Source organism: Desmodus rotundus, chromosome 7 (assembly GCF_022682495.2).
Source record: "Desmodus rotundus isolate HL8 chromosome 7, HLdesRot8A.1, whole genome shotgun sequence".
In the NCBI taxonomy this organism is placed as follows: domain Eukaryota; kingdom Metazoa; phylum Chordata; class Mammalia; order Chiroptera; family Phyllostomidae; genus Desmodus; species Desmodus rotundus.
Genome location: NC_071393.1, coordinates 77925478 through 77945373, shown reverse-complemented (window position 1 = coordinate 77945373; position 19896 = coordinate 77925478). Strand labels below are relative to the sequence as shown.

The following is a 19896-nucleotide window of genomic DNA, read 5'->3' as shown; positions in this document are numbered from 1 at the left end:
ATATTTTGAAAGAACTAACAAAATCCTTTATTATATAATCATAGGATTTGTAGTGCTAATAGTCTCCAGTCAATAGTACAGCAGGCATGTTCTACTAAATTTTAGTAGAAAAAAAACACTGGACTGGGTTGGAGCTGAGAAAATTTTGTTTCACTATGCTAATAATATCTGACAATGTGAACCTAGAGAAATCTTTACTTCTCTTTATCTCAGTTTTCTCATTTCTAAAACTGAATGATTAAATTAACAAACTTTAAGGACTTTTTAGCTCTAGAGTTCCGGTATACTCAATAATTACTGCCAAATAATAACCATTCTATCACCCTTTGTGTCCCTGGAAGCACTGTGACAAGTCAAGGATTAAATATGTTGGTCCTTTGTACAACATAGACAATGAAAATACAGGAACTAGTATTTTCAGATGATGACATTTTGAAAAGAAAATACAAATTAATAAAAGGAGTACAAAATGTGTAAGTTAATTGTTTGGCTTTTGATATATTATATTATAAAGATTTTCTCCCTTTTTATTTTGAAAAATTTTAAACTTGCCAAAAGTTAAAAATAATACAATAAGTACTATATACCTTTCACTTCGATTCATAAAATGTTAACATTTTTACCACCCTGCATTCCTTCTCTTTATCAATTTTTATTTTTGCTGGACCATTTGAAAGTATTTGCAGATGTTATGACATTTTACTCCTTAATCTTTAGCATGCGTGTTCTTAAAAATATTTTTATCTTTATAATACCACTATCACAATTAAGAAAATTAACATAAATTCAATATCACTTAGTATACAGTCCATATTTAAAATTTCCCAATTGTTCTCAAAATGTTTTTTTTTTTCCTCACCCAAGGACATTTTTTCATTCCTTCTCAAAAAAGAGGAAGGGAGAGAGAAATGTCAACATGAGAGAGAAGCATCGATTGGTTGTCTGCCATATGGTCAGGACCTGTTATCATACACTCCCAGGCCAGGGATCAAACCAGCAACTTTTCAATTATGGCATGATGCTCAAACCAACTGAGCCACACCAGCCAGGGCTTTTTAATCCTTTAAAAAAACATCCAGAATCCAAGCAAGGTTTATACATCACATTTAGTTATATCTCTTAATCTAAAAGTCTTCCTGTTTTTTTTAAAAATGACATTGGTTTAAAGAGCCTAAGCCAGCTAGTTATTTTGTGATATTTCCAATATTCTAGAAGCACCTGAGTGTTTATTCATAAATAGATTCAGGTTAAGCATTTTGAACAAGAACATTACATACATAAAATTCTGAACTTTTCATTATATTACATCAAGCTGAACATAATAAGAAGTTGTTTCAGTATTGGTGATGCTAAATTTGATTAGTTGGTTAAGGTGGTGTCTGATAGATCTCTCCAGTCTAAAGGTACATTGCTTGTCTTTATAATAAGTAATCTGTGGGCTGATCATTTGAGATCATAGTTTTAAGATCCATTAATGACACTTGCCTAAATCAATTATTTTATTGGGAGTGGTAAAATGGAGATTTTTCTATCCCATCATTCTTTGTGTATTTACTAGCTGCTATTTTGTAAGGCAAATTTCTCTTACCCCACCTCTTCCTTCCTTCTGTTATTCCTTCCTGCCTTCCTTTCTCTCTTCCTTCCTCTCTTCCTTCCCTGTTCTTCCTTTTTTTTTTTCTTTAGGCTTTGAAGTATCACTATAGAATCACAGATGTTTTATAATCCATTACTGTCATTGTTATTTTTGATGTTCAAAGTAACACAAATTTGGCTACTGCATAAAGATTCTGAAGTCAAAAAGCACAGGCAAATTTGAGGTAGGATGGCAAAATCCATAAAAGTCAATTTTTAGTATTATATACATTTATTGAGGGGTGTTATTCAAAACATTTAACAAATGGCTCAACACAGTAATTAATCATTCAGAATCTACACTGGCAGTAAAGAACTAATATATACTGTGCAACTATTACTCCCTTAGTATTACTGAGAGAAGCAAATTTTCAAGTTATGTGAATAATTTTATTCATACAAAATATTTCAATATTACTAATGTACCAGTATAAAAACAATGTCAAATCAGATATTGTACAATAAAAACATGGCCTTTAAATACCTTAATCTGGATCATTGGTGCTAATGTGTCACAGGTAAACATTATTAAAATTACATTGCTTTTGACTTTTGGCCAAGATGGAGGCGTAGGTAAACATGCTGTGCCTCCTTGCACAACCAAAAGAAGGACAACAACAATTTAAAAACAAAAAAACAACCACAACTGACAGAAAATCAAACTGTATGGAAGTCCGACAACCAAGGAGTTAAAGAAGAAACATTCATCCAGGCTGGTAGGAGGGGCAGAGATGGGCAACCGGGCAGACAGGACTTCCAACAAGGCAGTGGCTAGAGGACTGGGGCAGGCAAGGCAGCAGCTGGTGGACCCGGTGAGACAGCGGCTGGTGGAATGGGCAGTCTCACACTCGCGTGCAAATAAACTGGGAGGAACAACTGGGGAGCCACACAGACCACAAAACCCAGGGTTCCAGCTCAGGGAAATAAAGCCTCAAACCTCTGTTTGAAAATACCGGTGGGGGTTGAGGCAGCAGGAGAAATTCCCATCCTCAAAGGAGAGTTAGTTGGAGAGACTCACAGGATCCTAGAACATACACAAACCCACCCACCTGGGAATCAGCACCAGAAGGGCCCAATTTGATTGTGGGTAATGGGGGAAGTGACTGAAAACCAGCAGAGAGCAGAGCAAGAGGTATTGTTCCCTCTTGGACCCCTCCCTGACATACAGCACCACAATGCAGCAATGTGGGTTGCCCCGCCATGGTGAACACCTAAGGCTCCGCTACTTACACGTACGTAATAGGTGTGCCGAGACAAAAAAAAATGGCCCAAATGAAAGAAGAGATCAAAGCTCCAGAAAAAATACAAGTAAGTGATGAAGAGATAGCCAACCTATCAGATGCAGAGTTCAAAACACTGGTAATCAAGACAATCACAGATATGGTTGAGTATGGTCACAAAACAGAAGAAAAAATGAAGGGTATGAAAAGTGAAATAAAGGGAACCAACAGTGAAGGGAAGGAAACTGGGACTCCAATCAATGGTTTGGAGCAGGAGGAAGAAATAAACATTCAACCAGAACATAAGGAAGAAACAAGAATTCAAAAACATGAGGGGAGGCTTAGGAACCTCTGGTACAACTTTAAATGTTCCAACATCCGAATCGAAGTGGTGACAGAAGAAGAAGAGGAAGAGCAAGAAATTGAAGACTTAGTTGAAAACATAATGAAGGAGAACTTCCCCAATCTGGCAAAGAAAATAGACTTTTACGAAGTCCAGGAAGCTCAGAGAGTCCCAAAGAAGTTGGACCCAAGGAAGCACACACCAAGGCACATCATAATTACCTTAGCCAAGATTAAAGAGAAGGAGAGAATCTTAAAAGCAGCAAGAGAAAAGGAGACAGTTACCTATAAAGGCATTCCCATAAGACTGTCAGCTGATTTCTCCAAAGAGACCTTGCAGGCAAGAAGGGGCTAGAAAGAAGTATTCCAAGTCATGAAAGGCAAGGACCTACATCCAAGATTGCTCTATCCAGCAAAGCTTTCATTTAGAATGGAAGGGCAGATAAAGTGCTTCTCAGATAAGGTCAAGTTAAAGGAGTTCATCCTCACCAAGCCCTTATTATATGAAATGTTAAAGGAATTTATCTAAGACAAAGAAGATAAAAAATATGAACAGTAAAATGACAACAAACTAACAGTTATTAACAACCACAACTAAAATAAAAACAAAAACAAACTAAGCAAACAACTAGAACAGGAACAGAATCACAGAAATGGAGATCACATGGAGGGTTATCAGCAGGGGAATGGGAGGGGGAGAGAGGAAAAAGGTACAGAGAATAAGTAGCATAAATGGTAGGTAGAAAATAGACAGGGGGAGGGTAAGAATAGTATAGGAAATGTAGAAGCCAAAGAACTTATATGTATGACCCATGGACGTGAACTATAGTAGGAGGGAATGTGGGTGGGAGGGGGTGTGCAGGGCAGAGGAGAATAAGGGGGGGGGGAATGGGACAACTGTAATAGCATAATCAATAAAATATATTTTAAAAAAAAGAACCCCCCCCAAAATTACATTGCTTTCAAAAATTTTTGAAACTGTAGATTATTAAGTATCTTATTTTACTCTTACCTTTTCTGTCAGAAAATGTTGGTCTTGTTCCCAAATAAAGCTACCAATTTTTCTTCTTATTTCTGTGGTAGGGAAAACAAATCCAATACTATTTTTAGAAAAGTAAATGTAAAATTTTCTAAATTTTACTAGGAGTTTGAAATTTCTAGGCCAGCATTATTCCGCTTGTATTAAAATCACCTAAGATACTTGTTTAAAATGTAGATTCCTATTGAATGAGCTTAGGAATTTACATTTCTAACAAATTTTCCAGATGATTCCAATGCATTGTGAGAATCATTGTTGTAAATTTTTCCTGTTGCAATATACATCTTCATTACATATCAGTGTCTTTAGGCCAACCATTAATAAAGAAGGCAATTGTCCAATTAAAATAAGAGCTATAAAATTCCTGAATTTAGAATAGAGGTCCTCAAGAATTCAATAATTTACTCTGCTAAAAGAAGAGTAGAAAGAAGCATGCCTACTGGGCATGGTAGTGCAGAAATTCTACAGTGCTCAGTATGTCAAGGGACTATGTAATCATCCTAACTCAAAGATCTCAAAAGTTTTCACAGTAGCCCATTCAAGCACAAAATGGTAACATTCCTTCAGGGATGTCCAACCTGTGGCCTGCAGGTCACATGTAGCCCAGGATGGCTATGAATGTGTCCCAACACAAAATCATAAACTTACTTAAAACCTTTGTTTTGTTCATCAGTTTTCATTAGTGCTTGTGTAATTTAATGCGTGGCCCAACAACTCTTCTTCCAGTGTGGCCCAGAGATGCCAAAATGTTGGACACCCCAGTTAGTAGTAGCCACTAGACTAGCTACATGTTGGTACCTTATTGACATGTGTCACTAGTTCAAATCAAGATGTGCTGTAAGCATAAATACTGAATTTCAAAGACTTAGTAAAAAGTAAAAGAATGTAAAATATCAATAATTTTTATATTTATTTAAATATCAGAATATTTTAGATGTGTTAGATTAAATAAAATATATTCTTAAAATTAATTTTACTTATTTTTTACTCTTTTTAATATGGCTACCAGAAAATTTAAAATTAATATGTAGCTCGCATTTGCATCTTCATATTTCTACTAGACAGTACTGGTCTAGGTGGATAATAATGTACAGTTTTCATTTTTTAAAAGGAGCATGTTTTCATTTCTGACAGTTTTTAAAAATTTAAATACATTTTAATGTAAGATGCTAAACCCAAAGACAGGAGTCATTAATTTATTTACTTACATAACCACTTAGAGCAATTTCTTGTTATAACTAGATCCTGCCAGGACATTAACTATGAAAGGAACCCAGTCTTTGGGTTTCTGAAACTCTTCTATAGAAATCTTTTTTAGGTTTTTTTTTTAAACACTTTGCTCACAGGGCATTTGTACTAGCTTCCATCTGTCTTGCTATGGATGGAGACGTACACATCAAGAATTGGGTAATAATGCAAGACCTATAAAAATGGGATATTTAGAGTTAGCCCACATAAGGTAGGTAGGATTTGAATAGAATGGGATAAGAAAGTGTGTTCCAATCAGGGAAAACTAAAAGAACAAATTTCAAAAGCAGTTTATTTTCTTGCCCTTTAGTTCACAACATTGCTGAAATAATTAATGTGAAAGTACTTTCAGAAGTATAAAGAACAATAGTAATACGTGGATTTATTATCATCATACATCTTTAAATATCACAAAACAGAAAAAAATTGTTCAGAAATATAATGAAAAGATTCAAAACTAGCAAGGAACATCTATTGAATGCTCACATATCAGACTACTTAGATTATCTCATTTTATCCTTAAAATAACTAGAAAGAAGTTGCTAAAGGTCACACAAGTAGGAAGTGTTGGCTCCCAGCCAGGGAACAATATGAGGACAAGATCTACATGTGTGTTATTCACCATGGAATCCCCAGCACCTGGGTTGAAACCTGGCACACAGTAGGATTTCAGTGACTAAATGCGCAAATGAAGGATAAACAAATAAAACTAGAATATAGACCCAAGACAATCTGATCCAAAGTCTATGCTTTTCCACTTACATCAGTGTAGTTGGGTGACTTAGCTGGATTGGGCTGTCTAACAGGGATTGGGTGAATGATCTTTGCTAACCTTCTTGCAGGCATGCAGGAGGAAGAAGGAAATGACCTAAAACCACCGAATTTTTAACTTCAGCGTTAGCTACTGCAGAGAGATAGTAGGCATGAAAAACTGTGGCGTTATCGTCTGTGTAGTCGAGGCTCTGATATACTCTAGGAGAAAGAAAGGAAATACTTTAGGTTATGAAATAAACACTACTATATTCAACCCTTCCAAAACAAATGAATGGAAGTAGGGAGAATTATCTGTAGGTAACCAGGAGACTGGGGGTAAGGGGTGGGGAAGCGGGACCGGCAGGACAGGGATGAGGCTTCTGCTTCGTAGACATAATCGGACAGCAATATGAAGGAGCATCACAGATGGACAGATTGAAGGCTGAGCTACCCCTCGGAAAAATGTCGTGGTGGTCCGGCCAAGAGGTAACTGGGCTGTGTACTAAGGGAATGACAGAGAGTGCTAAGAACATTTACAGGGTACAATCCATGGTGTTTGGTCACCGACTGGTTAATGGAGGTAGGGGTTGTTATTCAAAAGAAACTACGAAGGGTTTTTAAGCTTGAGAACACGGGACCTGGTGCCGGTCTGAGAGGCCATCAGGAGTTTGGTCTAAACGTACAGAATGGGAGGGGCCTTCGAGACGGGGAAGAGACGGCTGAAAACACTGGAACTCGAGAGCTGACTCGGGGGCCAGGTAGGGGCCATGCCAGTGTGGCAGAAAGGAGAGAAGAAAGGGTATCTATTTTAATCCCCACATCTGAGACTGAAAACTTGCTCGTTTCCAGTCTATTCTGATCATCCCTATTTATGAGTGGCCTTCAATTTCCACCTCCAGCTCCTGGCTCTTCCTGTCGCGAGAGGCACTGCCAGGTGGCCTTCAGGTACCTCAGCGTGTCTGGGTGGGAAGCATCACAGCTGAACAAGAAGTCAGCGGCCCTCACGTCACTGATCGTCCCCCCTTCGGCCACTGTGGAGGCAAGAGCAATGCGTGAACCTTGGGGCCAAGGCACAAGAGTGGGGGGGGTGCTATCCACCCACCCCTTTCACCCAGCTTCCTACCCCAGAATTGCCTCAGGTCCTCGCTGACGCTGCGGCAGAACCAAGCCCGCTGTCCTTGAAACATGGCGCTGCCTGGCAGACTCAGACGTGGGCGAAGGGGCTGTAGCAGAGATCGCTGATTGGTCTCAGGTCCGAAGCCAAGCTCGATGATTGGTTGTCAGGGTAATGGGCGGGAAAAACCTGAGCGAAGAGGAAGAAGGGTCCGAGCACTACCAGACTGAGCTGATCAACTAACTCCTAGGATTGTGGAGAGCACTCGGCTTCCTGTCCAACGGTGAGGAGGGGTCAGCAGTCATGCTTGTGGGTTTCAAACCCTAAGTATTAACAAAATTATTGTGCTGTGTTGTACAGGAATGGGCACAGGTTCTGTAACATCAAATATTTTTAAATGAAATATAACTGACTTACGATATTATATTACTTTCATATAGTGATTCGATACTTATGTACATTACAGTGTGATTACCCCGCAGGTCTAGTTACCTTCTGTCACCATACGAAGTTATTACAGAACTATTGGCTATTCTCTATGCTGTTCGTTATAATCTCTGTGTTTGATTTATTTTTTTTAACTGGAAATTGGTACTTATTAATCTCCTTCACCTGTACTTCCCCCACCCCAACCCTCTACCTCTCCACCCCCTGCCTTCCTCTGGCAACCTCCAGTTTGCTCTCTGTATCTATGAGCCTGTTTGTGTTATTGGATTTGTTCATTTGTTTTGTTTCGTGTTTTATTTCAATAAGTAAAATCATATGATATTTGTCTTGTCTGATTTACTTAGAATAATGCCCTCCAGGACCATGCATGTTGTTTCAAATGACAAGATTTCAGTATTTTTTATGGCTCAGTAATAAAATTCCATCATTTATATAACCCACATCTTTATCCATTCATAATTTCCACAATCACTTATCTTGGCTATTGGAGATAATGCTGCAACGAACATAGGGATGGATATGTCTTTTCGAGTTGCTTAAATACCCAGAAGTGGAATTGTAGCATCAATTATTATTTTGAAGCAAAACTCATTTTATCATTTCACCTATAAATGTTTTAATCGGACTTTTAATTGATTTTAGAGATATAAAGGAAAGGAGAGAAACATCGATTTGTTGTTCCTCTTATATGTTCAAGGGTTGATTCATTTTTTAAAAATATTTTATTTATTTTTAGAGAAAGGAGAAGGGAGGGGGGAAGAGAGGGAGAGAAACATCAATATGTGGTTGCCTGTCATGCACTCCCTACTGAGGACCTGGCTCACAACCCAGGCATGTGCCCTAACCGGGGACCTAACCAATGACCCTTTGGTTTTCAGGCTGGCACTCAATCCACTGGGCCACACCAGCCAGGGCATTGGTTAATTTTTGTATGTGCCCTGACCAGGGATCAAACCTGCAACCTTGACATATGGGGACAACGTTCTACCCAATTGAGCTACCAGGCCAGGGCTTAATTGGACTTTTAAAAAAACAACCATAATACCATTATCACTCTTAAAAATAATTTTTTAATACAGTCAAATATCATGTGTTCAAATTTCCATTTGTGTCAAAATTATATTTTTCTTTTACAGTATCTACCCTCCTCCTTAGATCAGTTTTGATAAATTATATTTCCTGGAGTTGGACCCATTTAATCTAAAAGTTCAAAAATACTGATATAAAAATTGTTCACAAAAACTTTTTTAATGTCTGCAAGGCTCTGTAGTAATGGCACCTTTTTCATTTTTGATATTAGTTATTTGTTCCTTCTTTTTATTTCTTAGTTTTGCCAAAAGTCTGTCAACTTTATTGGTTTTTTCGAAGAAGAAACTTCTGGCTTCATAGATACTCTCCTATATTTCTTTTCTATATCATTAATTTCTGCTCTTAAAATTTCCTTGGTTTTAAGTTGCTGTTAATTTTCTAATGTCTTGAAAGAGATAACTGATTTCCATCCTTTGTTTTCTAAAATGTGCATATAAGTCTACAAATTTCTATTAAACTGTGTGCCAGAGTTTTTGAGATGTCATTTTTTTATTTACTCCTCACCTAAGGACATGCTTATTGATTTTAGAAAGAGGAAGGAAGAGAGAGAAATATCGATGTGAGAGAGAAACATCGATCAGTTGCCTCCTTTTTGCACCCCAACTGGGGATCAAACCCACAACCTAGGTATGTTCCCCGACCAGGAATTGAACCCTCATCATTTAGGTGTGTGGGACAGCACTCCAAACAACTGAGCCACCTGGCCAGGGCAAGATGTCATTTTTTATTATTCAATTTAAAATATTTTTGGATTTCCAATGCAAGTTATTTGACCCATGGGTTAAAATATTTTAAAATTTGCAAATACGTGGTATTATTTAGTTACCTTGGTTGATTTCTGGATTTTTAAATGGATTAAGGTAAAAGAATATGGCCTGTGTGACAATAATCCTTTAAAATTGGTTGAAATTCTCTGTATGACTGAAGTATATGGTCAGTGTTGTGTGTTTAAAGAATGTTCTCCTGATTGTTCTGAGGTGTTGGGCGCAGTTTTCTACATATGTTCATTGGGTCAAGTGTGTTCATCATATTGTCTGATTCTTCTATCAATTACTGAGAGAGAGGCATGCTAAAACTACTTGTGGTTTTATCAATTTCTTGTTAATTTTTGCTTTATATATATTGAAATTATGATGTTAGGTGCATGCAAATGTATACTTGCTACTTTCTAGTTGATTAAACCAGTAAGCATTTAAATATGTAATGCAAAGCTTTAAAACGTGAATAAAACACAGGAGACTATCTCTTTGGCCTCTGAGTAGAGAAGGATCTTTTAAATGAGACACAAGTATTAATCAGTAGGAGAAGATATGTGCAGAGCAAATAACCCATAAAGGATCAGTATCCAGAACCTATAAATGACCATATGAATCAGAACAAGACAAAAAACCCAACAGAAAAATGGCCAAACACCTGAAGAGGCATTCCACAGAAGAGGGGACTTAAATGGCTAATAAACTTTTATGAAAAGATGCTCAACCACAGTGATAATTAGGGAAATGCAAAAAACCCCAAAACAAAACAAAACCAAAACACCCTACAATAAGATAGTATTGTGTACCCTCTTTACTAGTAAAAATTTAATTGGCAAAGACAGATTAATGGGAACTCCCACTGCTTGTGAGGATGTAAATTGGCATGATCACTTTGACCAACAATTCAGCATTACTTACTTTTAGGATTGCACACTATATGTACCAGCGTTTATTAGATATATACCCAGAGGAACTCTTGCTCCCATTTACCAATACATATATATAATAATGTTTATGGCAACATTGTTGTTAAAGCAATAGCAACAACCAAATAACAAAAGTAAAAACCAGCAGTTTGGATATTTAAATTGTTTTATTTTCATACAATGGAACACAACTTAATTTTAAATTTTTAAAAAACTGAGGAAAACATACAGCGTGATTCCACTCATTTAAAGTTCAAAAAACAGGTAGTGAAACTATACTTACATATGTATTATAGAAAAAAACTAAACAATACATTTGTTGGAAAAGCAGATCTATGAATTATTTTCAAAAAGGAAAAAGCCAGATATAAAATGTAGATTAGTGATTACCTCAGGGCTGAGAGAGGTACACAGGGGCCTTCAATGGTTTTGATACTGTTCTAAAAAGCTAGATGGTCAATTAATGAGTGCTTGTTTTCGTAGTGTAATCTAAACTGTACATATACATTCTATATACTCTTCTGTATATATTAATTTAATTTTAAAAAATAATCAAGAAAGTAACCCTGGTTGGTGTGGCTCAGTGGATTGAGTGCCAGCCTGCGAACCAAAGGGTTACCAGTTCGATTCCCAGTCTAGGGCACATGCCTGAGTTGCAGGCCAGGTCCCTGGTAGGGGGCACATGAGAGGCCACCACACATCGATATTTTTCTCCCTCCCTTCTCTCTCCTTTCCCCTTTTCCCCTCTCTAAAAATAGTTAGAAATCTTTAAAAAATAAAAGTGTTGTAAAAATAATCAAGAAAGTATGTCAACTTAAGAGGACTTTTTCTAAAGTGATTAATCAAATTTTTGGCCTTAAATAAACCATGTTTTCTCATCTGAAAACTAATTTATTAAAAGCATCTCTTTCCCTGAAAATACCTAGTAATTCAGTTTTACTATTTTTTTCCTCCTGTATTTTAGCTATGTTATACAACTCTTACTCTAAAAATCCAGTTAGTTGGGAAAAAGTGCAAGGCATTCTCCTTATAGGGTTATCACCTCAGTGAATTCTAACACACTAGGGCTTCTTTTATTTTCTACTTCATACAAGGAGGTTTTTGTTACTATCAGTCTCATCTCCCACAGCCTGAGATAAAAACGATGTGTGATAGCCCCAGTCATGCTTCTTAGTGAATACCATTCAGAGCCTATATCTAGCAGGGAGGTCCCATATTGGTGTTTTATGATTCATATTCATTAGAAGGATTCCTGCCTTTGATTATAATCGAAGTTCTAAGTAGAGGATTTTTTAAATTCTTCAGTATAGAATAACCAGTTACTTGGGAAAATAAATTTGTGACATCTAAATGTTAAGGCAAGTGCTGGAGAGCAGAGGTAGTACATCAGAGAAAGTATTAAGGTAGACACCTACAGATAGTGGAAAATATGTGTACACTTGTGGTCTGTCCTTTCTTTCCTGGTGATCTGAATAAAACCTTTTTTTTTTCCTTTTCCTTTTTTAAAAAACAGCTTTATTGTGCTATAATTCACAACCTGTAAAATCTGCCTATTATAACTGTACAGTTCCCTAATTTCTAGTATATTTATGTAGCTATACAAATATCACCACAAAAACTCATTTTAAAGAAACATATTTTCTAAATTCAGATTAGAATTTTTATTCATTTCTACTTATTTTGTACTATCCAACTTAGTCATAACTTTATCCTTTTCTTCTCTTATTCTGGTGAATGTTGACCTCTCCTTTCTCTGATCTCTGTAACACTTGTCTGTCCCCAAGGACAGATTTTAGATATCAATTAGCTAGAACTATGCATATCACTTAAGAAGAAGCAACTAAGCCCTCTTCTATCCTCCAAACTCTTTGTCATGCTACTCGAAATTCTTTACCACATTTCCTAAAACTCGACCATTAGAAATATTTACTTGTTGAATATGGACTGAATGTTAGCTAGTAAGTAGTATTGTGTCAATGTTAAATTTTCTGAATTTGAGAGTGATTATATAGAGAATATCTTGGTTCTTAGGAGATACTTGCTGAAGTATTTAGGGATAAGAATTATAATGCTTACAAGTTACTCTAAGGTGGTTCAGCAAAATAACATTAGTAATAATTATATATACACACAAAATCATATGGGGTACATATGAGGGAAACTAAGATAATGTGGGAAAACATTAATAATTGGTAAATCTAGGTGAAGAATACATGGGCATTTATTATAAAAATGTGCAGTTTTCCTGTATGTTTATATATTTTTTAAAATTTTAAAAATAGGTTCCTTTAGTTCAGTTGTTCTCTGACCTAGTAGCACATTAGAATCACATAAGAGCTTTTAGAAACTGCAAATGCTTGGTTCTACCTGCTGAAGATTTTGCTTTAATTGGACTTGGCTGAGGTCCAAGCATCTGAATTTCTTTTAAATCTTTCCAGAGGAATCTTTTTTTTTTTTTATGCTTCTTTTGCATCCTTTAAAACATCTTGCAACATTCCAGGCATAAAACAAGTCCTCGTTACATTTTGATTGAAGTGAATTCATTAAAAAAAAGTAATTTCTTACATGGAGCCCTAATCATGTCATGGCTGTTTACCCAAATCAGCAGCTATAATGTATATATATTATATATGCCAATGATGCATGATTATTACCTGTAATATGTGTGTATCCTTCCCACTATGACAGATAGGGGCTTTTACTCTGCCAAAGAGCTGTGATAATTGTAATTTTAGATGGCCAGTGCTGCAGGTCCTAAATACCCATTCATCCCCAACCCCAATCTCCCCCACCAAAAAACTGTCAAATATAGAGCATGTAGCCCAGTTTTATAGGACTTTCAAGGAAAGAAAATAGGGATGGTTCATCAAGGGTACTGCTGAGATCAATGATGCTAAGTACTTTAGAGTTAGAAAGAAGAAACAAACTGGAGGATGAGTATATTGGAGAGGACAAGATGAAAAACACTGAAGGTGATTTCTGGTCTAGATAGCAGCATAAGCAGACATGGCTGGCCTCTTGTCACAACCACATCAAAATTACAACTAAAATATAGAACAACCATCACTCAGAACCACCAGAAATTGAGTTGAATGGAAGTCTGACAACCACAGAATTAAAGAAACCACATCCGTCCAGACAGGTAGGAGGGGCGTAGACTTGGAATGGGCTGGTCCCTCACCCACGTGGGTGGATAAAAATTCAGGAGGGATATCTCAGGAATGAGGAGTCCCAGTCCCAAAGCAGGCCCCCAAGCCCAGGGTTCCAGGGCCAGGAAGATAAGTCCCCTCAACTTTTGGCTGAAAAAACCAGCAGGAATTGAGTCAGTGGAAGAAACTGCAGGAGCCCCAAGCAGTTCCTCTTAAAGAACCCACACATGGACTCACCTACTCAGACTCACTCCCTCTGAGCTCCAGCACCAGGGTAACAGCTTAAAAGGCACCAGTGGTATAGGGGAGAAACTGAAGTGACTAGCATCAAGGAAAGCAGAGGCCATTGTCCCTTTTCTAAACCCTCCCCTCACAAAGCCACAGAGCCCACAAGCTGGTGCCATATCTGAGACTCCATCAACCTGGCTAACATTGTTTGGCCCACCTTGGAGATCCCCAGAGACTCTGCCCCACCCAACTTACAGGCTGCTTTTCCATATGAATGGCTGGCCTTGGCTCATGCTGCACAACTTCCTAAATCCTCTCAAATGACCAACAGCTGGCTTCAGTGAGCCCCAGGCCCAGCACTAGCAGCAGCCTGCTTAGATTCACAGCTTGGCCTTTCCTGGTAGTGTCCAATCCCAGCATAAGTATCAGTCATCTCAGATTGCTTTATAGCTCTGGCAGGGTGGCCCTGGGCAAAACACAGGTGGGGGCTGGCCTTGACCTGCACCACCTGGGAAACCTCAGCGCACCCAGTGGGCAGTTACCACGTCTGAGCACCACCATTCTGCCCCTGTATAGCTTATGCCAACAGCAACCACATCTGAACTATAAGAGGAGGGTATACTCAGCCCACATGAAGGGTGCACCTCAAGAACCCAGCTTGGGTGGTAGGGGAGGCTCTGCCACTGGACCCGATAGGACACCTACTACATTAGGCCACACTACCAAGACACAGAGTCAAAGCAGCTCTACGTAACACACAGAAACAAACACAGGGAGGCTGCCAGAACAAGGAGACAAAGAAACATGGCCCAAATGAAAGAACAGATCAAAGCTCCAGAAAAAGCTAAACGAAATGGAGATAAACAATCTATCAGATGCAGAGTTCAAAACATTGGTTATCAGGATGTTCAAGGAACTTAGTGAGGACCTCAGCACCATAAAAAAGATCCAGTCAGAAACAAAGGACACACTAATTGAAATAAAGAACAACTTACAGGGAAACAACAATACAGTGGATGAAGCCAAGAATCAAATCAATGATTTGGAACATAAGAAAGCAAAAAACAACCAATCAGAACAAGAAGAAAAAAGAATTAAAAAAAAAAACACAAATGAGAATAGTGAGTGTAAGTGGCCTCTGGGACAACTGCATGGTGGAAAAGATACAGGGATTAAGAAGTATAATTGGTAGGTACAAAATAGGCAGGGGGATGTTAAGAATAGTATAGGAAATGGAGAAGCCAAAGAACTTACATGCATGACACATAGACATGAACTAAGGGAGGTGGGGGATTGCTAGAGGGAATGGGCGTACTGGGCAGAGGGGTGCAAAGGGGACAAAAATTGGAAAACTGTAATAGCATAATCATTAAAATATACTTAAAAAAACAAAAAATAAATTAAATAAAAACTAATTTTTCTTCTGTAAGTAAAAAGAGAGAGAGAGACTCCAGTAAAATCCACTTAGGAAACTGGGAATGCAATTCAATTTGTGAATCCTCTTTTCATTATTCCAGGCACCCATAAATTGGGAAGAGAAACCAGTGAGATTGGTAAAGTATTTCAATACCTCTTTAATAATGCTCTGAATTTACACAATAGTGTGACCAATTACCGTGGATGTAAGATTTGCAATGGTTGTTTATTCTGCCCACCATCATTAAGGCAAGGGCAAAAGTAGGGATAAAGTTTCTCCATGAAAGTGCTACTGAAGGTGTAAATGTGTGTCATGGTTTTAGCATTGTAGAAGGACACCTGTCCTCCTTCATAATCTAGATATATGCCCACCTTGTTGAGGTTGTTAGTCAGTTTCATACTGCAAGAAGGCAAATCCAGAGCCTTTAGATCATTTTGGTTCCTTAGTCTTAAAAGCCAGAATCCTTGCTCGGGAGTTAGAGGACAGCTACCTTTCCTAACGATGGATTCTCTGACAACTCCAACTGTCCACTTTGTCTTCTTTGCTACTACTACTTCCCAGTACCATTTTCCAGACGTGAAGCCTTTTGAACCCAGCACAGCCACACTTGAGTCAAATCTCTCTGGATCATCAGGCATTACCTGCTTAAGGTCATCATGCCACACACTCGTTCGGTCTTTGGAGAGCAATAAATTTGGGTGTGCTGTTTTAGGGTCCAGAGTTAATGGAGATAAGCCTAGTAGAAAATAAAAGAAAGCAGGGCATGGGAGAAAAGGTGTGAATTCAAATTTCCATAGTAAAAGGTAGTATTTACATAAACACCAGTAATTTATCTCCCCATTCACATATACTTATATATACTCTTTATTACTTTGGTACCTTTGTAGCTATATTTTAGACATTCTTATATTTGTGGTAAAAATCAGACTGAACTCTGAAGCAATTCTCTAATAAAGAAAACAATACAAATAATATATAAATGCTAAAGAGGTAATGATTAGATAAGTCTGTCCTAGGAAAGCTCTTTAAGACTAACTATTTCAGTTGTGATATGACATCTCTGAGATATATTCAGGATGCTTTAGGTAAACAGAGGCAAAAAAGGAATGGATTAAAAACAATAGCCTCCCTGGCTGGTGTGGCTCAGTGGATTGAGCACCAGCCTGCAAACCAAAGGGTTGCCAGTTTGATTCCCAGTCAGGGCATATGCCTGGGTTGTGGGCCAGGTCCCAGTAGGGGGCACATGAGAGGCAACCACACATAGATGTTTCTCTCTCTCTCTTTCTCCCTCCCTTCTCCCCTCTCTAAAAATAAATAAATAAAATCATAAAAAATTGATACAAAGTTCAGAGGACAATGGTGAGAAGTTTATATTTGGTTTAATAGATAATGAGACTTTTGAGATCTAGAATGGTTAATGCCACTGCTAATTAAAATGTGGTCCACTAACTATTCGGTTACCAGTCTGGGACAAGATGGTACTGAAATCAAGAGTTAACTCTTAGAAACATTCTTAGCAATCTGATAGAGTAACTTTATGTCATTGAATCTAATAGTTTAAAAAACTGGGCTTGTACTTTGTAGCGTTTGTTTTTTAGTTCCACTTCTTCAAGTAATTAATTTACATTGTATTCTACAAACATATCATATCAATCCACACCATGTTGAGATTTTAAAAACTACTCCTTCATTACACTAGTTTTATTGATTTATAATTGAAAATAATGTGTAAGTTTAATCACAGGTAATTTAATGAGCATTGGTTTAGACAAATAAATGGGCAGCAGTATAAAAAAGAATTTCTGAATAGAGGTTGGAAGCAGACCAGCAAAAAGATGACACAAATTCTATGTGTGACATAATTGAACATTGGCACAAAATTTGATAAAAGGAACAAAAACTATGTATGTTCACATCATGGACAGAGATGCACATATACATACATTTGTTGTTAGTAGATTTATTTATCCTTGTTGGATCAGTCCAGTCCAGCTCTCTCTTCCCAGAAAAGCCTGAGTCTTTTCCATTATCCCAAGGATTTCTTTTTCCAACAAGAGACTTTGAAGAATCCTGAATTTTTCCATACAGGCTGAATCTTCTCTCCTTCACATATCCCCATCCACCTTGGGTTGTTACTCTTTCCAATGTGGGGACTAGGACTTCTCTGGAGTTAAAAAGACTTCTCACCAATCTATTTAAAGCCCCAGTCTGCTCTCATTGTCAGGCTTCTGACACCACCAGCTAGGTCAGTCTGCACTGGCTCTGAGTATTTCCTAGGAGTCAGCATTGTGTCCTCTCTTTTCTTCTCATGCAATATTCAATCCAACAGTAAGTCCTGTCAGCTACATCTTTAAAATATATTCTGAGCCTACTCAGAATATACAGAAAGATAACTTCAAAAATACCACTGGTCTGGAACTACTGCAATAACTTTTTAACTGTTCTATTTCCACTCTTGCCCACCTGCAAAACATTCTGCCTGTAACATGAATAAGCTTATCCAGTTCTTCTACTCAACACATTCTTATGCTTTTCATCACCCAAGATAAAATCCAGACTCCTTACAGAGCAAACAAGACCTACATGGTTTACCTACCTCTCTGACCTCATTTGCTACCACATTGCCCTCATTTACTTTGATCCAACCACTTTGCCTTTTGGCTATTTCTTTTTCTTTTTTAAATTATATTTTGTCAATTATGCTATTACAGTTATCCCAATTTCCCCCTCTTTGCCCCCTCCACCCAGCACCCCCCACACTCCCTCAGGAAATCCCCTGGCCATTGTTCATGTCCATGAGTCATGCATATAAATTCTTTGGCTACTGCATTTCCTATACTGTACTTTACATCCCTGTGGCTATTCTGTAACTACCTATTTGTACTTCTTAATCCCCTCACCTCTTCACTAATTCTCCCCCAGCCACCTCCCATCTGGCAACCATCAAAATGTTCTCCATATCCATGATTCTATCTCTGTTCTTCTTGTTTGCTTAGTTTGTTTTTTAGATTCAATTGTTTATAGATATGTACTTTTTGCCATTTTACTGTTCATAGTCTTGATCTTCTTAAATAAGTCCCTTTAATATTTCATATAATAACGGTTTGGTGATGATGAACTCCTTTTGTTCATCATCATTTCTTATCTGGGAAGCTCTTTATCTGCTCTTCAATTCTAAATGATAGCTTTGCTGGGTAGGGCTAAATGTAGGTCCTTGCTTTTCATGAATTTGAGTATTTCTTGCCAATCCCTTTTTGCCTGCAAGGTTTCTTTTGAGAAATCAGCTGACAGTCTTATGGGAACTCCCCTGTAGGTAACTAACTTCTATCCTCTTGCTGCTTTTAAGATTCTCTCTTTATCTTTAACCTTTGGCATTTTAATTGTGATGTGCCTTGGAGTGGGCAATCATCTTGTTTGGGACTCTCTCTGCTTCCTGGACTTGTACGTCTATTTCCTTTACCAAATTAGGGAAGTTTTCTTTCACTATTTTTTAAAATAGATTTCCAATTTCTTGGTCTTTCTCTTCTTCTGGCACCCCTGTGATGCAAATGTTGGATAGCTTAAAGTTGGGTGGGTGAACAAGAACTTCATCCATTTTGTTTTTTCACATATCTTTAAAATTTGAAACTGTTCTTAGGTGTTCAAGTAACTATTTGTTAAATAAATAAGTGAACTTCAATTAAAGTTTTGATTGAAACCGTGGTACCAACTAATTCTACTATGTCTCATATTCCTAATATCTTTAGCCCAAACCCAGAATATAGACCCCTCCAATGATTTATCCTCTAACATGCTCTTGTCCCCATTATTGTGCTCTTTAATTCCTCTTCCTTCATGCATTCTACCGCTCTCACCCAACCCATTCCACTCTGACCTTTGGAACTAACTACCCTCCTAATTAACTTTCCTGCATCCTCAGTTTACATAATTCTCTCATCACCTCCTTCCTCTAACAGAAACCTGACTGGTTTTTCCTCCAGAAACACAGTTCTTGAAAGTTCAAAAGACTATTTATTTTCTAAATTCAAATGCCAGAAATCCAATAGCCACCACTGCCACTTCCAGACCCCTACTCTACTCCTTATCCTTATGTAAAAAATCACTTTTCATTTAAGACATTTGCCATTCAATTTCATATTACTCTCTGTCTCTGTTTGAGACTATAATGTACAAACTTCCTGTTATACTCCCTGCATTTGGGTTAGCTTTATTTCTCTACCCAGACTCCAGCTCATCGTCCCAAATAATTTCACTATCTTGAATATATAGCTACTTTTCTATTCTTGTGAATCCTTGACTTCACTGTTAATGACTTTTGACTCCTTTTCAGCTGCCCATGTCAATGACCACATTCTGGACCTCATAATCATCGGGAACTATTTGTTCTCTAAAATCTTAAACTCAGATATCCCATTGTCTTATTTTTTGAGCTTCCTCACTCTCATTTTTCCCTACAACCATTGCTTGACTTCATTAATCTAGTTCCTGATTTCTCTTTCTTATCCTAAGCTATCTACTTCATGGCTTAAAATCCTTT

General features: G+C 37.6%; 1 protein-coding gene across 2 annotated transcripts in view; it reads right to left on the bottom strand.

Moving 5' to 3' along the window:
- TERB2 (telomere repeat binding bouquet formation protein 2) overlaps positions 1-19896 on the bottom strand; it is a 39274-nt gene that overhangs the window by 10505 nt on the left and 8873 nt on the right. Inside the window, exons 2-5 of one of the 2 annotated variants that reach the window (XM_053929158.1) lie at positions 7358-7537; positions 7184-7265; positions 6314-6453; positions 4207-4268 (exon numbers count right to left, since the gene is read on the bottom strand). In XM_053929158.1, coding sequence (XP_053785133.1) covers positions 4207-4268; positions 6314-6453; positions 7184-7265; positions 7358-7421 — 348 coding nt within the window. In that variant the 5' untranslated portion in view covers positions 7422-7537. Of the gene's footprint in view, positions 1-4206; positions 4269-6313; positions 6454-7183; positions 7266-7357; positions 7538-15501; positions 16096-19896 lie in introns of those variants that run through there. The other variant, XM_024567870.3, reaches the window with a different exon arrangement.